This window comes from Calypte anna, chromosome 7 (genome assembly GCF_003957555.1).
Source record: "Calypte anna isolate BGI_N300 chromosome 7, bCalAnn1_v1.p, whole genome shotgun sequence".
NCBI classification, from domain to species: Eukaryota; Metazoa; Chordata; class Aves; order Apodiformes; family Trochilidae; genus Calypte; species Calypte anna.
In genome coordinates, this window is record NC_044253.1 from 10,719,798 (window position 1) to 10,735,094 (window position 15,297).

General features: G+C 38.9%; 1 protein-coding gene across 1 annotated transcript in view; it reads left to right on the forward strand.

Moving 5' to 3' along the window:
- The window catches only part of MYLK (myosin light chain kinase), a 193,796-nt gene that overhangs the window by 121,708 nt on the left and 56,791 nt on the right, over positions 1-15,297 (forward strand). Inside the window, exons 16-18 of the mRNA XM_030453933.1 lie at positions 4,407-4,487; positions 4,844-5,733; positions 15,032-15,148. Coding sequence (XP_030309793.1) covers positions 4,407-4,487; positions 4,844-5,733; positions 15,032-15,148 — 1,088 coding nt within the window. The remainder of the gene's footprint in view (positions 1-4,406; positions 4,488-4,843; positions 5,734-15,031; positions 15,149-15,297) is intronic.

Sequence of the window (15,297 nt, forward strand, 5' to 3'; positions counted from 1 at the left end):
ATAATTTTCTTCTCTTGTCCTTTGCATTCTTCCAGTAATGCAAGCACTGGTATTCTTTTATCCCATTATTACTTTTGCATGTTTTTTTCAGTCAGCGTGTACACTATAAATGAAGAGGTAACCAAAAAAATTGGAAACACTGGGTGGATACTGTGTTGAGCAAAACCTTTGTCTTTATAACAGCAAAGTCAACATGAGAGACTTCAGAAATTCTCCTTCAATTCCTTAAACAAATGATCTGCTTTGTTCACCCTTGTATATCTCCGAGTATATCTCTTCTCCCCCTCTCCATCTGCCATAGAAGTTTGGTTACTACTGATTAATCTTATTTAGAGATTTTGATAATCTGCTTAAAATCAGAGGTAAACGTTCATCTTATAAATGAGTGGTAACTTGAATACTTTGCAACTCAGTTCATATAAAAAGCACTTGCAAAATTACTTTCCATTATACCAAACAGTAAATACAGTTCTGAAAACACCGTTTGCAAACCTTCTTTTTGGTTATCAATACATTGTTTTTAGGGAAAAAACCCATGACCCCTTCCTGTTCCATTCTCTCACTCAATGCTGTAAAATGCAAATAAGATGATTGGTGTTTGAGGTATAAAAAGCTTTTGGCCAAGCCCTCAAGTGAGGTAAATCAGTCCATCCTCTTTGAAGCCAGCAGAGCTGCTCTGCTTTATGTCAGCTAAAGTTGTGATCCAGTAGATTAGTTGCTTTCTTTGGGGTTAAAGCTTCATGGAGTCTGGACTTTCTCCGTATTTAACTAACTCAAATTGCAGAACCTCACTTGAGGCTTTGCAGTTACCTATACAGAAGCACCAGCTACAGCTATGGATCAACTTCTTTGGCCCTTTCAGTTCATTTTTCAAAAATGTAATTTTCTCTGCAGTCCTTGTTTCACACTTGGTAGATGAGTAGGAATTTTCAGTGTAATTAACAGTTCTTTTTTGCTCTTCCTCCAGAGAGTGCTTCCTAGGGACACACAGACAATAAGTCTCATCTAAGGTTCAGTGAAAATATTTGAGTAGATTCTTCCAAGAAACTAGTATTTCAAGATATTTTGAACATAAAAGCCATTCCAGGGAAAACTGATCCTACAATAGGACAGAGAGCTATTTTTAAAATAGCCTCAGGCTTTGCAGCTGGGCGTTTATTTGGTTTTGGTGGGGGTTTTTTTATTATTATTATTCCTTGACATTTTAAAGATAAATCCTGTGTGTGGGTATTCTGCAGAGCAATCCTGCAAAAGTCAAAACTTCCAGACTCTTCCGTACAGGATAGCTACAAAGCATAGGTTTTATCCATGCCCATTACAATTCCACAATTACAGAGCCATTAAGGTTGGTCTTTGTCTAGGATTTTGCTGATAAAATGCCAATACAGAGAGCTTCAAGTTGCAGAAATAATATTGTTATTGCCAAGATTCAAAACAGGAGGGACATGAAAGACTTCAAGTGCTTGTGTACTGCAAAGCTCTATCTTTTCTAACTGCCCCTGTGTATCTTGCCTTGCCTAGATTCTGAAATTGTGTAAATGTAAAAATATTTACAAAGTTTCCAGAATTATTCGTGATTGAATTTAGCATCTAAACCATCCAGCCTTTAATTTTTCTTGGCTTGTTTCTGTTTTTCCATGTTGTGATCTCCAAGGTGGGTCAATGTTATTAAGTTCACTGTTTTAGACTCTCCAGCTTTATTCAGAAGACAAAGTTATGTTCTCTGTGCTCCTAAAATCAGTAACAAAGCTCAGTTTGACTTCACTGGAAGCAGAACTTGCTCTGAGAAAGCTGGAGTTTTGTACAAAGATATGATGAACCACACACAGACTGAAGGCTGGTGCAGTTTTCAGCTATTCACTTGAATCAGAAATCATAATTAAGAATAAAAAACTACTTTGTGGATAATTTTTCCATCTAGGTACTTCTGTGTCCCACTGTTGCCATAATCTGTAAGTGTTTCCCAAGGTTTTAAAAATAGAAAGAACAAAACTTACTCCCTCCTCTATTTTCCAAGCCCAGCGAAAAAAAAAAAAAAAAAAAAAAAAAAAAAAAAGAAAGCAAGCTTAGTTTAGAGAAGTTTACTTTTCCTTTCTTATTTGCCTCTTTACATATATGAAAAATCTGCAGAAAGAAAGATGCATTGCAAAACGGGGCCTGGAGAAATGCTGTTATATTATTCAGGGTCACATTCAGTATCCCTGGATCCCTCTCCTGGGATGGTGCTGTCTCTGTTACTTTAACCTCTCCCACTGGTGACACAATTCTTGTGGGCAAATATTTTTGCCATCCAGTCATGACAGAGGCTGAGCAGTGGTGCCTCAGTGCCTCTCTACTTGCTGTGTGCTGTAAATTGTCTGTACTTCACCTTCCATGGCTTCTTCTATTTTGTCAGCTTTGGACTGGGTTTTAAGCCCTAAAGGAAGAGTAATTGTGCTCTAGAAAATTTAGAGGAGGGATTTCCTGATAAACCAACAGCCTGCTAATAGCCCTGTAGCAGTGGTGAATGAGAAAGTTCTGGAGCAGTATCAGTGTCTACTTTTCTTACAAGCTTCTGAGAAACGGGAAACAATCATGAGTTTCAATAGTGTCAAAATGGGGTGGTGTTCAATTCTTTCTATTAATAATTCCATTTGTCTTTCCTTCTTTCTATTTCTCTTGTTTCCAAATGAGGTGGCAGGTCTCCAGTGAAGAGTTAAATACTCTCTGCATTGACCTGGATCCTTTCCTGCCATTTGGACAGCTTCTGCTTGGTACTCAGATGTTCTCTACTCCTTCCTATTGAAGGAAGTTTTGGTTGTGACTTTCAGTGCTGACCTTACTGATTGCCTTCAGTCACAGCTTCTACTGTATCTATTCTAACTGGCTGGACAGTAAGCACTGAAAACATTTCCATTGATTCTTGTAGTTGATGGTCTTCAGGTGAAATTAAAATTTGTTCGTACCAGCAGGGCTTTTACTTTGCAATCCAATTACATTAATCAACCCCACCAATTTCCTCTTTGTGTTGAAGACTAGATTTTCATTTTAGGCTGCTCCACTGTTTCTTTTAGAAAATTCAACAGAAAGAAATGGGAATCCATGTGAAAAGGGGATGGCACTAATCATTGCTATGAAGATATAATTCAGTGCTGCATCTGTGTTAATGACCTAATGTTATTGTGCCAATTGTGACTTCATTGCAAGTTGCAAATGGGTGAAATTATGGTTTATTCACTCAAGCAGAACCATATTTAGGAATGTATTTCCATGCACTATTTAAAAACAGGCCATACCATATCTTTATGGTAAACTAACAAAGGCATTCTGAGCCTGACTGTTAAACTGCAGGGCTAAATGGATTGGAAGGTGTTCTTATCTAGCAAGTCTTTTGAAGGAGAATGCAGCTAGGAAAATTCACCTCTCTTTCCTTCCTCTCCCAACACATGTGTGTTTTGTCCATGTCCAGGAAAAGTTTTCAGGAGCAGAAATTCATTTTGTTCAAAAAAGAAAAATCACCTAGGAGCTTGTACATTTACAAGCTTGTACATAAACTGGGAAGGATGAAAGGGTTTTCACTAATAAAAAATACCTCTAGCCTTTAATCAGTTAAAGTCTGGTTATTTTAGTAGTGGTTCTGGGGGGTGGTGGCAACAGTTACACAACTGCTGCCCTGGAGGAGTTAAATTTTGATTTTGGCATCTTCTTTATTAAGTGGAGAAAAGCAATTTGGGGCTAGAAGAATGATGTATATCTGCAGGAGAGAAGGAGGCAGGGGGGAGGGGGGCAGCTACTTTAAATGAATTCTTTAATGGGAGCCCTTTTCAGAAGGCATCTGTGGTATTCCTCTGCAAAAGGAAAAATAAGTACTCAGCACCATATATGGTGACACTTTTATGTTTTTTAATATAAACATGTACAGACTGGAGCAATCCATGTAGATGGGTTCTGCTGATTGGTTGGGCCAGGGAGGAGGGAAGGAAATGAGACCCTGGTTTTAATATCTTAACTTTAGAAAAGTTAAGAGCCTAGGTTTGAATAAATAAACAGTAGGCAGAATTGGAAAGATTGTAAACTTTGCAAAATAGCCCCTTCCTCTGCCTTGGTTTTCCAGCTTTTGTGTTTGTTTTCCTTTCGTTTGTTTATTTTCAGCTGTTTCTTTCTTGAAATTGCTTTGATTTTCGTTCAAGAAGTGTGTTTTTTCCCAGTGTAGACAGCAACAGATCAGTAAAAACTATTTAAGATAGCTTGCATCCAAACGTAAGGGGAGCAAATCCACTCAATCAGCCACCACAATACTGGGTGTAGAAGAGTATTCTACTTGGGGTTTGAGATGCTTTAGTGCAACACACAATCACTTAGCTCAGGCAAGTTACAGTTTTAGAGGAGGAAATCTCTGCTTTTCTGACTTGACTTAAATATTTCAGGAACCAAGTTGGAGAATGCAGCTGCCAGGTGTCTCTGATGCTGCGGGAGAGTTCAGCTTCCAGAGCAGAAATGCTCAGAGAGTGAGTATGTTTCCCAGGGACTTGCATGGGTGGGTTCTATTTTTTGCTCTGTTAATTCCCTGCCCTTGCAGACCCAGGCTGGCTGCTGTTCAACCTAATCCCCAAATGTGACCCAACAAATTGTTTTCATCATACAGGCTAAGCACATCATACCAAGCCAGAGTAGAGATCTTTTTTGTTTGTGCCCTTATATGGCTCCTGAAGTCATCATTGATGCAATAAACTAATGGAGTGTGCTCCTCTAATCAACCTCCCCTTCTATAAACACATTTTGTTCCTGCTCTGAGATTGTTCCCTGACATTTTTAAACCAGCCCCTTTCCTGGCTCTCTCTTTCTTTTCTTTTTTGGATCGTAGTGGGAGGGAATCAGCCAGCTCTGGAGAGCGAAGAGATGGTGGAGATCATGGTAAACTAACATTTGGTAGAACAAGTGGCTTCAAAAAGAACTGCAGTGAAACCAGAGCAGTTGAGGAAGAGCAGGAAGACGTCCGAGGTGTGCTTAAGAGGCGAGTGGAAACTCGGGAACACACAGAGGAGAGTCTGAGGCAGCAGGAAGCTGAGCAACTTGATTTTCGTGACATTTTAGGCAAGAAAGTCAGTACCAAAAGTTTTTCTGAGGAGGAACTGAAAGAAATCCCAGCCGAGCAAATGGACTTCCGAGCAAACCTGCAGCGGCAGGTCAAACCCAAGACCTTGTCAGAGGAGGAAAGGAAAGTTCATGGTCCTCAGCAGGTGGATTTCCGTTCTGTGCTGGCCAAGAAAGGCACCCCAAAAACCCCCTTGCCAGAAAAGGCACCACCACCTAAACCAGCTGTTACAGATTTCAGGTCTGTGCTGGGCTCAAAGAAAAAGCCACCTGCAGAGAATGGCAGTGCCAGCACCCCAGCACCAAATGCCCGCACTAATTCTGAAGCCCAGAATGCCACCCCCAATTCTCAAGCCCCTGTTGCCAAACCAGCAGTGAAAAAAGAAGAGAAGAACGACAGAAACTGTGAACATGGATGTGCAGTGGTGGATGGTGGAGTAATTGGGAAAAAAGCTGAAATCAAAGCACCACCAAGCAAACCACCAGCAAGCAAAGAAACAGCACCCTCTTTTACAGAGAAGCTTCAGGATGCTCAAGTACTAGAGGGTGAAAAATTGGTCTTACAGTGTCGGATTTCCTCTGATCCCCCTGCAGCTGTCACCTGGACTCTAGACAGCAAAGCCATCAAATCATCAAAGTCCATTGTCATCTCCCAAGAAGGTAAATTAATTGACTTACAAAGCAGCTGGATGGAACACTTAATTAATAATATTTACTTCATTAAAAGCAACACAATACTTTATTTAAGTCCTGCGCCAGTAATTGTTTCCAGATGTAGCTCTCTTGTTATTTCAGTGAAGTACACAAGGAATAGTATTGTTTGACATTTCTTGCAGATTCTCCTTTAACAGCCTGCAGATGTAATTTTTATAAAGTTGAACTTCTTGCATTTTTAAATGCTGTTTACATTGCTAATGCTGTTTAAGGAGCTGGTACATGATATTTATTTAAGCTGAACTTTAAGGATTTAGATCATTGAAACCAGTATAATATTATTGCTGGTTTACAATTTCTAATTTTATTCTTCTGTATGTTTAATATTTCAGGCTTTTTATTGCAATAAGAAACACAGAGGGAAAGAGGGGTTGTGTTATAGAAAGAAATTAGTACAACTTCTAGTTATATAGTTAAGATCAGAGGTGAGAATTGCTTTGCAGTGTATTTAATGACCCACCACAGATGCTTCTATTGTCTTTACAGACAGTGAAATACTTAAACCTCTATGGCCTGACAACTTCAAACTAATTTGAAAACAGTACAGGGTTTGGTAAAGTTGTCAGAGAGAACACTTACTTTGTCAAATTGAGTGATTTCTTAATATTCCACATTCTGGAAAATCAAACCCTACTAGATGGGTTTTGTATGAAAGTTAATATTTTATTCAGACAAAATATATTTTCCTTGTGACAAAATAGGGAGGATAACTGAGAGTACTAAAAAAAAAAAAGAAACTTAAACCAAAACAAGACCCCCCAACTTCTTTACTTGATCTTTGTTTTGTAAAACTCTGAGGAAATTACAAGGAGAATGACACTGTCCTGAAAGTTGTAGTAAAAAATGTCATGTTTACAATAAGAATTACAGCTTGATAGAGGGGTCTGCTCTTTTAGTTGTGAATCTTTCTCCATTTAATTCAAACCATTTTCAGTCTTATTAAATCAGAGCCAAATGGATGTGTGGTGTTCCAAGCACTGAAACATGATGAAACTTTTCAAGTGGATGCAGTCAGAAACTTTACCTTTAGATAGGATGGGAGGAAAAAGGAACCTGTGTAGTACCTTAAGGGCATACCAAAGCAAGTAAATGGAGAGAGCAAAATGGAAACAGGTGTGCTGTGTCTGGCATGTCTTGAAATAGCATAAAAACTTTATTTATGAGTACATGAGGATTTTCACCAGAGGGGACTGTATAGAACAGGGGTAATTATCATACACAGTACTGCTGCTTTAGGAGAAAAAGTTGACTGATGGAAATACCCTCAATGTAAAAGGGAGCAGAGGATCAGGAAGGTGGGTGACTGCAGTTTTACCAGCCATACACTGGAAGTCAGACTTCAAAGGTTTTATTGGAGGTGCTCAGTTTGAAAAAAAATGCATTTCAAAGTTTCATGTCTCCTATCAAAGTACATCAGAGAGACAGTATCTCTATATCAAAGCTTCTGAGCTATGATGGAGCCTCAAAGTCTCTGAGGTTTCGTGTTGTGGTGCTGCAGAATGCTGTTTTCTTGACTGAAATAATCTGAATAATTGACTGCTACAGTCTCTGAACTCATGCTCTCTTTATGAAATGGTGCTGTGCAGCTGAAAATCCAGTGCATTTGTGTCTACAGTGAGGTGAAATGCATCTACAGAAATGCTCTTCGTCCTTGAAATGAACATGTGACTTGTCCCCTACAGTTTGTCTGGGCTAGGTGACACTCTTGATCAACATCCTGGGGCTGGCATTTTGTCAGGATGTCACATTTCAGCTGTACTTTCTGTTGAAGTAAGGAATGATCACCACTGGATAAGGAATCCAGTGCTTCAGAACAGCTTCTTGCAGGGAGTGAGGAAACTGTCCTTATGTTTTGGTTGTCCCTGCATTGTTAGATAACTCTCCTGCTTAGGTAGTCAGAATTACTGGTACTTCAAAGTAATGTTTTCATTTGCACATATTTGCAGAGGATTTTAGAAAGAAATATTACTCAGGGAAGTAATTACTGCAGTTTTCTCCTTTAATGGAAAGAACTGAATGAGGATTAGAACTTTTTTTTTTGTTATCCTTATTATATACCCTATGGTACATGGAAGGTTGCATTGCACGATAGTCAGTTTAGGCTTTTCCTTGGCAGTACCTGCTGACTTTGGCACTTGGAGAACAATGTGTGGCTGCTCTCCCACAGGGAGATGCTTTCATGCAAGCTGTTAAGTAACTAACTTGGTGTGCACAATATTTACTTCATGTAAATTTCAGTTTTCTTAGATTAATTTTTCTCTATTTCACTAATTAGGAACACAGACAGAAAAAAACAAAAAACAAAACAAAGGGAGGAGATGGCATCATTAGAGGTACAGACTAGAACTGAGAAATTACAAATTAATGATGAATATCAGGAAGTTCTGTTCAACAGAGAAACTGTGGATTATTATCACAGAAAGAGTTTGAGGCAGATTTAAACAGAGAGCAACAATAAAAGTGGTTGCAGTACTCAGCAGCTCAATGCCAAAATCCATCTTTTTCCTCAGACATTGCAAAGGCAGCTTTGTCATGCCTGCAGGTGTCATGTCCTCCAGCAGCAGTGCCTTTGACCAACCTTGGAGCTGCATTTAATGGGCTCTGGAGATAATCCTCTGGAGTCATCCTCAGCTGAAAGAAGGTTGGATCTGTCAGGAAGGAGAGCAAGTCAAAGCAAATGGACCTAGCTCACATTAATGGGCTTAGATCTTGCAAAGCCATTTTTTATTGCTTTAGCATGACTTTGCTCCTCTTCTGTTCAGTAACTAAATCCACTATGGAAGTGTGTATACTGGGTCTGTTCTTAGCCATTTCACCAACTGGTTGTGGGCTGCTGTGAGTTTTGGTGGTGAACACTGTTTCTCATGTATGGAAAATTTTCCAGAGGTATCTCACAATATCATTTGTTTCTAGGGAGTTGGTTAGTAAAAAATTCTCTGTCTAGAGTGAGACATGTCACACTATAAGCCCATCTTAGTTTGGGCCACTGGCCCACAAACTGTTCAATGTAAGTAAGACATAAACCTGTAGAATGCCATGTATTTGTCTTTTTGGAAATGAAATTAACTCTCATTAATTAAATTAACTCTTATTGCCAAAGGACAAAAAGAGATGGTAGTTTGCTGATCTCCTGGTGTCAAATAAGTTTTAAGTAAATAATTAGTATATAATATATATAATATATAACAAATAATTAATAAATAAGTAAAGTCTGGTTTCAGGAACACGCCTGCCTGATAAAACAAGTAGCAGATTTGGCCAGGAAGGGCAGATTTAAAAGTACACATTTGTGTGTAACTGGTTCACAGGATAGACAAACTGACACTCACTGAAAGTAGCTTGCCACATTAGACCCAGCTGATAGTAAGGTCCTTTACCTGTTAGAAATATCTCTTTTTACCTGGGTCCTCTGTGTTTGGGGAGGTTAACACAGCATTGCTTGTCCAAGGCAGTTCAGCCATCAGTGTACAAGAGAAGGGAAGTGGGGAGTGGGGTGTTAGGTCCACTTCTCCACCATCAGAGAAAGTCAAATTCGAACACCAGGATCAGAATAATCAGAGATTAGTAAGGTCTTGGCAAAGGAAAAATTAAATCCTTCTCAAAAGAAGACCTTCATCTTCAGGCATACCTATGCAGCGTTTGTGCTCTATTCTAGTGTTTCATCTAGGGATGAAATGTATTCAGTTATTCCAGGGTTAATTTGACATTAGCACTTAGAAGTCAGAATCTGAGCAGCATTATGAGGAATGTCACAATCACAACATTTCTAAGATTAGTCTCATTCCTTTCATTTTGCATTTTAGCTATCAACATCAATATGCTGCTCTTTGAAACCAGGAACATCAATACTAGTTTCTTCATATCATTTTTATGACAAAATTAGCTCTTTGACTATTTTTCTTTTACAAACATGACTGACCTGGTAGGAGTTTATTAAGAGTTTTATTAATAGTTTGATTTTATATTTTTCTTATTTTAAACACTTGTCAGAGTGTGGGATACGTTCCTGGGATGAATGTTACAGGTTTTTTTACCTGTGAAATCTCAAAATAAATGGTAACTGTAAGAAATAAACAAAAGATGATATTCATAAGTGAAAATGTTATGCATTTTTTAGGGGTAGGTTAGATGGTGTATGGTTAGAAGGCATTGATTTTAATATGAGAGTTCTTTGTTTGAAATTACAGGTTGCAGTTTTTAAGAAAAAATATTTTAGGGAAGCTGTAGCAGCCATTACAGTGGAGTTAGACGTTTAAGGACTGAGATCAAACTTAGTGAACTTTTTAGAGCAGGAACCATTTTGTTTGATATTTTCATAGTATTTGGCACAGCAGTGCCCTGTGCTAGTGTCCTGCTATGTGACTCTTGAATAGAAAATCCAGATTAAAAGTTTTGCATGGTTACAAGACATGTTTTAGAAGATGACAGTGAAAGGGATTTGGAAACTCATCCTTACTAACTTGGAGAATTGAGGTGCACAGTGAATATGCATCAAAACTGCCGACCTTGTTATTTTTAAACCATCCTCCTCTGCTTTTCTTAGCTGTATTTAGTATCATGTGACTATATAGATTGAAGAAGAGCTACTGAATACAGGCTCAGGTAGCAGTGACAGTGTAGCTTAGGAAAGGCCCAGAGTTTGTATAGCTTTGTGTAAGATTGCTTTTTTCTTCTTTTTTTTTCCCCTAAGTGTCTTGGCAGCATAAAGACTTGGCAATCTTGTTAGCAGTAATGCCTTAACAACTTTCTTGTGACTTAACATAACTCCTAAATCTTCCTATTGGTTCTGCAAGTCTGTATCTATCAGTCTAACCAGGATCTGCCACAACTCTTTTGATTTCTTTTTGATTAAATTTGAGCAAAAATTTGGTGTGTAAATATCACAAATCTACATATTGCTGAAAGTAGATGGATTCTGCAGGTTAAAGATGCTTCTTCAGAAAGTTTAAGGCTAGGAAGACGGTCTGAGCTCTTACTAACTTGCTCTCCATAGTCCCCTTTATGCAGCCCTTTTGAGGGCTTAGGATTGTTTTGTTTCTCTTTTTAATACTCCCCTTCCTGCTGCTGTTTGTTGGTTTATTATCCCGTTCAGAAAAGAGGCACAACCATGTGTCTGTCTCAGCATCAGTGAGATGGAGGTCACCTTCCTATTGCTCTGCTTACTGGAGGTCATGGGTCCTCTTCCTACCTCACAACAGTGGAGCTCATGTTTGCTAATTCTGTATTAAATCTTTAAACCTTTGGAAGACAGGGCATCCCCTCTGCCCACAGGTGCTTTACATTTCACTAGATTAAACCCCATTTTCCTTAAGAGAATAGGATTCAGTTTAACAAGTAAATGAAATGGTTTATGAGGCTGCCCTGCTTTTTCTCTCTTCCTGTCCTTTCATTTTCCAACTTTCTTTCTATCATCTGTAAATTTATCAATATTAAGTTGTGGTTACTTCTATATCACAGATTAAAATATTTAATAGCTTTGATCCTAGTATGATTTCTGGGAAATATATCAGAAACATACCAAGGAATGATTTCCTATGGTCAGCTTCTTCATGAGATCTAAAGATAAATAAAATAAATTTTGGCAGCTCTTACTCTTCCTAACATGAGTGTCACTCATATATTAGTACAGCATTACTTAGAACTGGAATAATCTGAGATAACATAAATATTCCAGTAAAGACTAAAAAAATTATATTTACACAGATATATTTCCCAGTTAAATGTGTAATCTCTTGAATCATGAAAGTATGTTCCTCATGTGGCTTTCCTTAAAATTCTCTCCTTTAGCAATAATTAAATTTGACAGTTTTCTTCTCTGAAACTCATGTGAGTTTTCTCATTACTTTGCCTGTTGTCATTGTACCTGTAGTCAACATTTTCCAGGACAAACTACTTGCCATTTTTAAATAGCTGTGACACTAGCCCATATTTCCACTTTCCTAGATAGTGTGTGATTTATTAGAAAGTTAACACCAGTGGGCCAATGATTTCCTTAACAAACTTGCTATGGCTCCTGGGCATAATTTCTCATGGCCTGCTATTTATTAGTATTGCCTAAATCCTCCATAGTACTTCTTCATCCAAGCAGATACAAATTATAAATACACAGACTTCAGTTTACATCACAGACAGGAGTCAGGAGATTGGCCAGCTGAATGCCAGGGCAGGGAATTAGACACAGGAGCTGCTTTTTGTTGGTTTGTGTATTTGTTTTATATCTGAAGTTGACTTTTTGTGGAGTTTCATGGAAAGAATGCAGAAGCCTAGAGATATTTTAAACTGGCTTGCACTATTTTTGAGTAAGTCCAAAGGTCCTTTAATAGCTCAAAATGCAAGGGAAAGGCTTCATGTTTATAAACCAGAACCTCCAGTGCCAGGATTCAGAATACCCAACTGGAGCAACCAGGCTGAGATTTCTGGCAGTTACAAGAAAATCAGCCTGTTTCAGGTCATGATGGGTTTTTGTAGAGGAAATACCACATACTTCATTGAAAGCCATTTGGCCTTCCAGCCCCAGGAAATGACTGTAGCTCTAGATCACAGAACACAGCCCTATAGGGGAGTTTCCTGTCCTTAGGAAATCTCATAAAGTTTTGCATGTTTGTGAGGTTGAGGGGACAGGGATTTGGTCTTCTAAGAAAATGAGGTTTCTACAGCCACGTGTTCTCCCAGCCACCCCCTACCTCCCTGACTTAGCCTGGCTAATAATTTTTTTTAATCATTGTCTAATTTCACAAATTTCACACTAAGTGGAAGTCAGGAGAAAAAGGATGCAGACCTTGAAAAAACAGATTTCCTTCACCCTGCTCCTCAGAAAATAGCTTCATGAGGACTCTGCTTCCAGTGGAATCAGCCTAATGCAGCTTCAATCAGACCCCTGCAATGCAACTTGGCCAGGGATAGATTCTAAAAGCAAAACTAGAACAGCACTGAATATACATAATAAGTTGAGGATCATCATGAGAAAACCCTAGGATTTGGTTCTAGATTTTGGTGGAAGTGTGGGGAATGACTTATTGTTATGGTGAGATGTTTCTGTTTGTATATGCTGCAAAAGGAAGTGTTTCTCATGAGGTGATAACTTCTGTTCCTGGAGCACGCTGTATGGACAGCCCTGCAGCAGTGTGAGTGGTGAGGACTGACCCCATATCACTCCAGTTTTCAATGAGCTGGTTTACATGCAGGTGTGGAAGGGCTTTTAAGCAGGTAGAAAACTCCAGCAAAAACTAAAGTAAATGTTGCCTTGTTCCAGTCCCTTGATAACCCAGTTATCATTACAAGCCTAACTCCTTCCCTGCAGTATGGTGGCCAGAGATCTCCTTCATATGTATGTCTTTGTTCTATAGTTCATGTGCTTTCATAATAGCATTTTTAGATTCTAAAGTGTGATCTTTTCTAGTCATCTTGTATAGATTCGTACAAATTCTTGGACTGGAAGTTATCTTTGGGTTGCTTTCCAGTTGTCTCCTTAAACAGAAGAGACATGAATTTTTTTGCTAGATGCCTGCAAGAATATTTTTCTAGTGTCCCTCCTCCATTTGGAATGGAAATGCAGCACATGACATTTTTGGCTCAGACACATGGAGATGAGTTGCCTCAGGGCAGGCACGTGGCTTTTCTTTTTACCCTGTGGCTGGCTGAACTAAGTACATGTGAGTGAGGGGTCATTTCTCTTCTGAAATAGCCTTTGCACTGTTTGTGAGAAGAAAACTGTTATTAAGAGCTTCTTGATTTTTTGGAGGTGAGGAGGTGAGAAAAATTCTTATTTTTCTAACCTTTGTTTGTGTTGGGCAACCCAAATTTGTTTGGAACCATTTGAAATTTTTAATGGGATCCAATTTTACAATGAGGGAAAATCTGAATGCCAAAAGCATAATTGCCTTGTCAAAACTGAGGTAAAGTCCCAAAGTTCTTCTGTTAAAGGGGTTACAGGACCTTTCAAAGTCTTTTTGAAGGACCAGTGTCACCTGTGTCTGTGCCATCTCCCACATTACCAGGAATGGACTTGATGGGGGGCCTGGGATCAGGCAGAAGGCAACCTCCAGTTCACATAGCAAAAAGGTGGCAGATAACAAGAGATGCTGGAGTTTATCCTTACATCTCAGGACATGGGAGAAATGTCTAAATTAGATAATCTATCCCATTTTGCCATTAATTAGGAGAGACTGTGAGAAAGGTAAGTGGAGGAAGAGGAGAAGGTATTACTGCCACTGAAGTAAGGGAGTTGTGAAGGCACCCTGGACAAACTAACAGCAAGGGGTAGGAGTGAACAGTGTCTCAAGCTGTTTAAGAGACAGGCCAGGCTGTCCAGTAGAAGGAGAAATTAAGTCCACACTTTACCATCACTTAATGAGGGATATTTGGAAGGTGAAAGTCTGCAGGGTTTTACTTCGGATTCTCCCCAGAGAGCAAAGTACTTCATTGTTCCAAGCAATGCAAGCAAACATAAGGAATGAGATAAACCACAGTTCTCCTCCCTCATCCCCCAACTACTGGGAACAGCTTCTGTTTTGGTTCACAGAGTTTTATTTTTTAAGAGGAAATGTATTTCCCTTGGGTCATACCAAGCTTCCCTTGGTTACTACAGAGCTTATGTCGCATCCTGTATATGCAACCCAACGAAGTAAAATTTTTTGGTTAAAAAGAGATGGATTTTTTGCAGTGACAAATTTCATTACCACTGATACATTGGACTTTCTAACAGAAGTTCCACAGTATCATACGATTGTTCTCTGAGCAATTAAAGCAAAAACAAAATGGCTCTCACTGTCATTTTTAAACTTGGACACTAAGTTGAAGTTCTGCTTTCACACATGGATGCTCATGGGACTGCTAGACATAAGGCTGAATCAAATACTGCAGGTGGTCACTTGACAGAAGTCCTTTTATTTACAGATCTACACTGATGCACTTTTGGGAAAAAGGTCATCAGAATGAAGACTTCTTATCCCTGCTGTAAGATTCTACCCTCACCCAGTATCCACTTTAGGGCTGTAGGGGCAGCTTTGCATATCCTAGGAAACAGCAGTAAGATTCAATTATCTAGCAATGTGGTTTGATTTTATTTATCAGCAATAAGGTTCCAATTCTAATAGTGAATTCATGAGGACAGAGCATCTTTTTCTAGCAGTGATCACCTATAATAAATGATTCGATCATTTGATGTGTTCTGTTCCTTAAAATGACTAAAGTTTTTGTGAACTGCAACAGAGCATCCATTTGCTCTTTCCTTCCTTTGTATTAGGGACTCAGTGTTCACTTACCATTGAGAAGGCCACACCTGAAGACGGGGGCGAATACAAATGCATAGCTGAGAATGCAGCAGGAAAAGCTGAATGTGCTTGCAAAGTGCTGGTAGAAGGTAAGTACTTTGTTGGAAATGCAAAATCCCTTCCATAGAACTTCCTTCCTCCCCACTTATATGCCCATAACAACCTTTGTGAACCACCTACACAAAAAAAAGAACCCTCTTCTCTCCTGCACTTTTTGTTCAATCTTGGTCAATTCAAT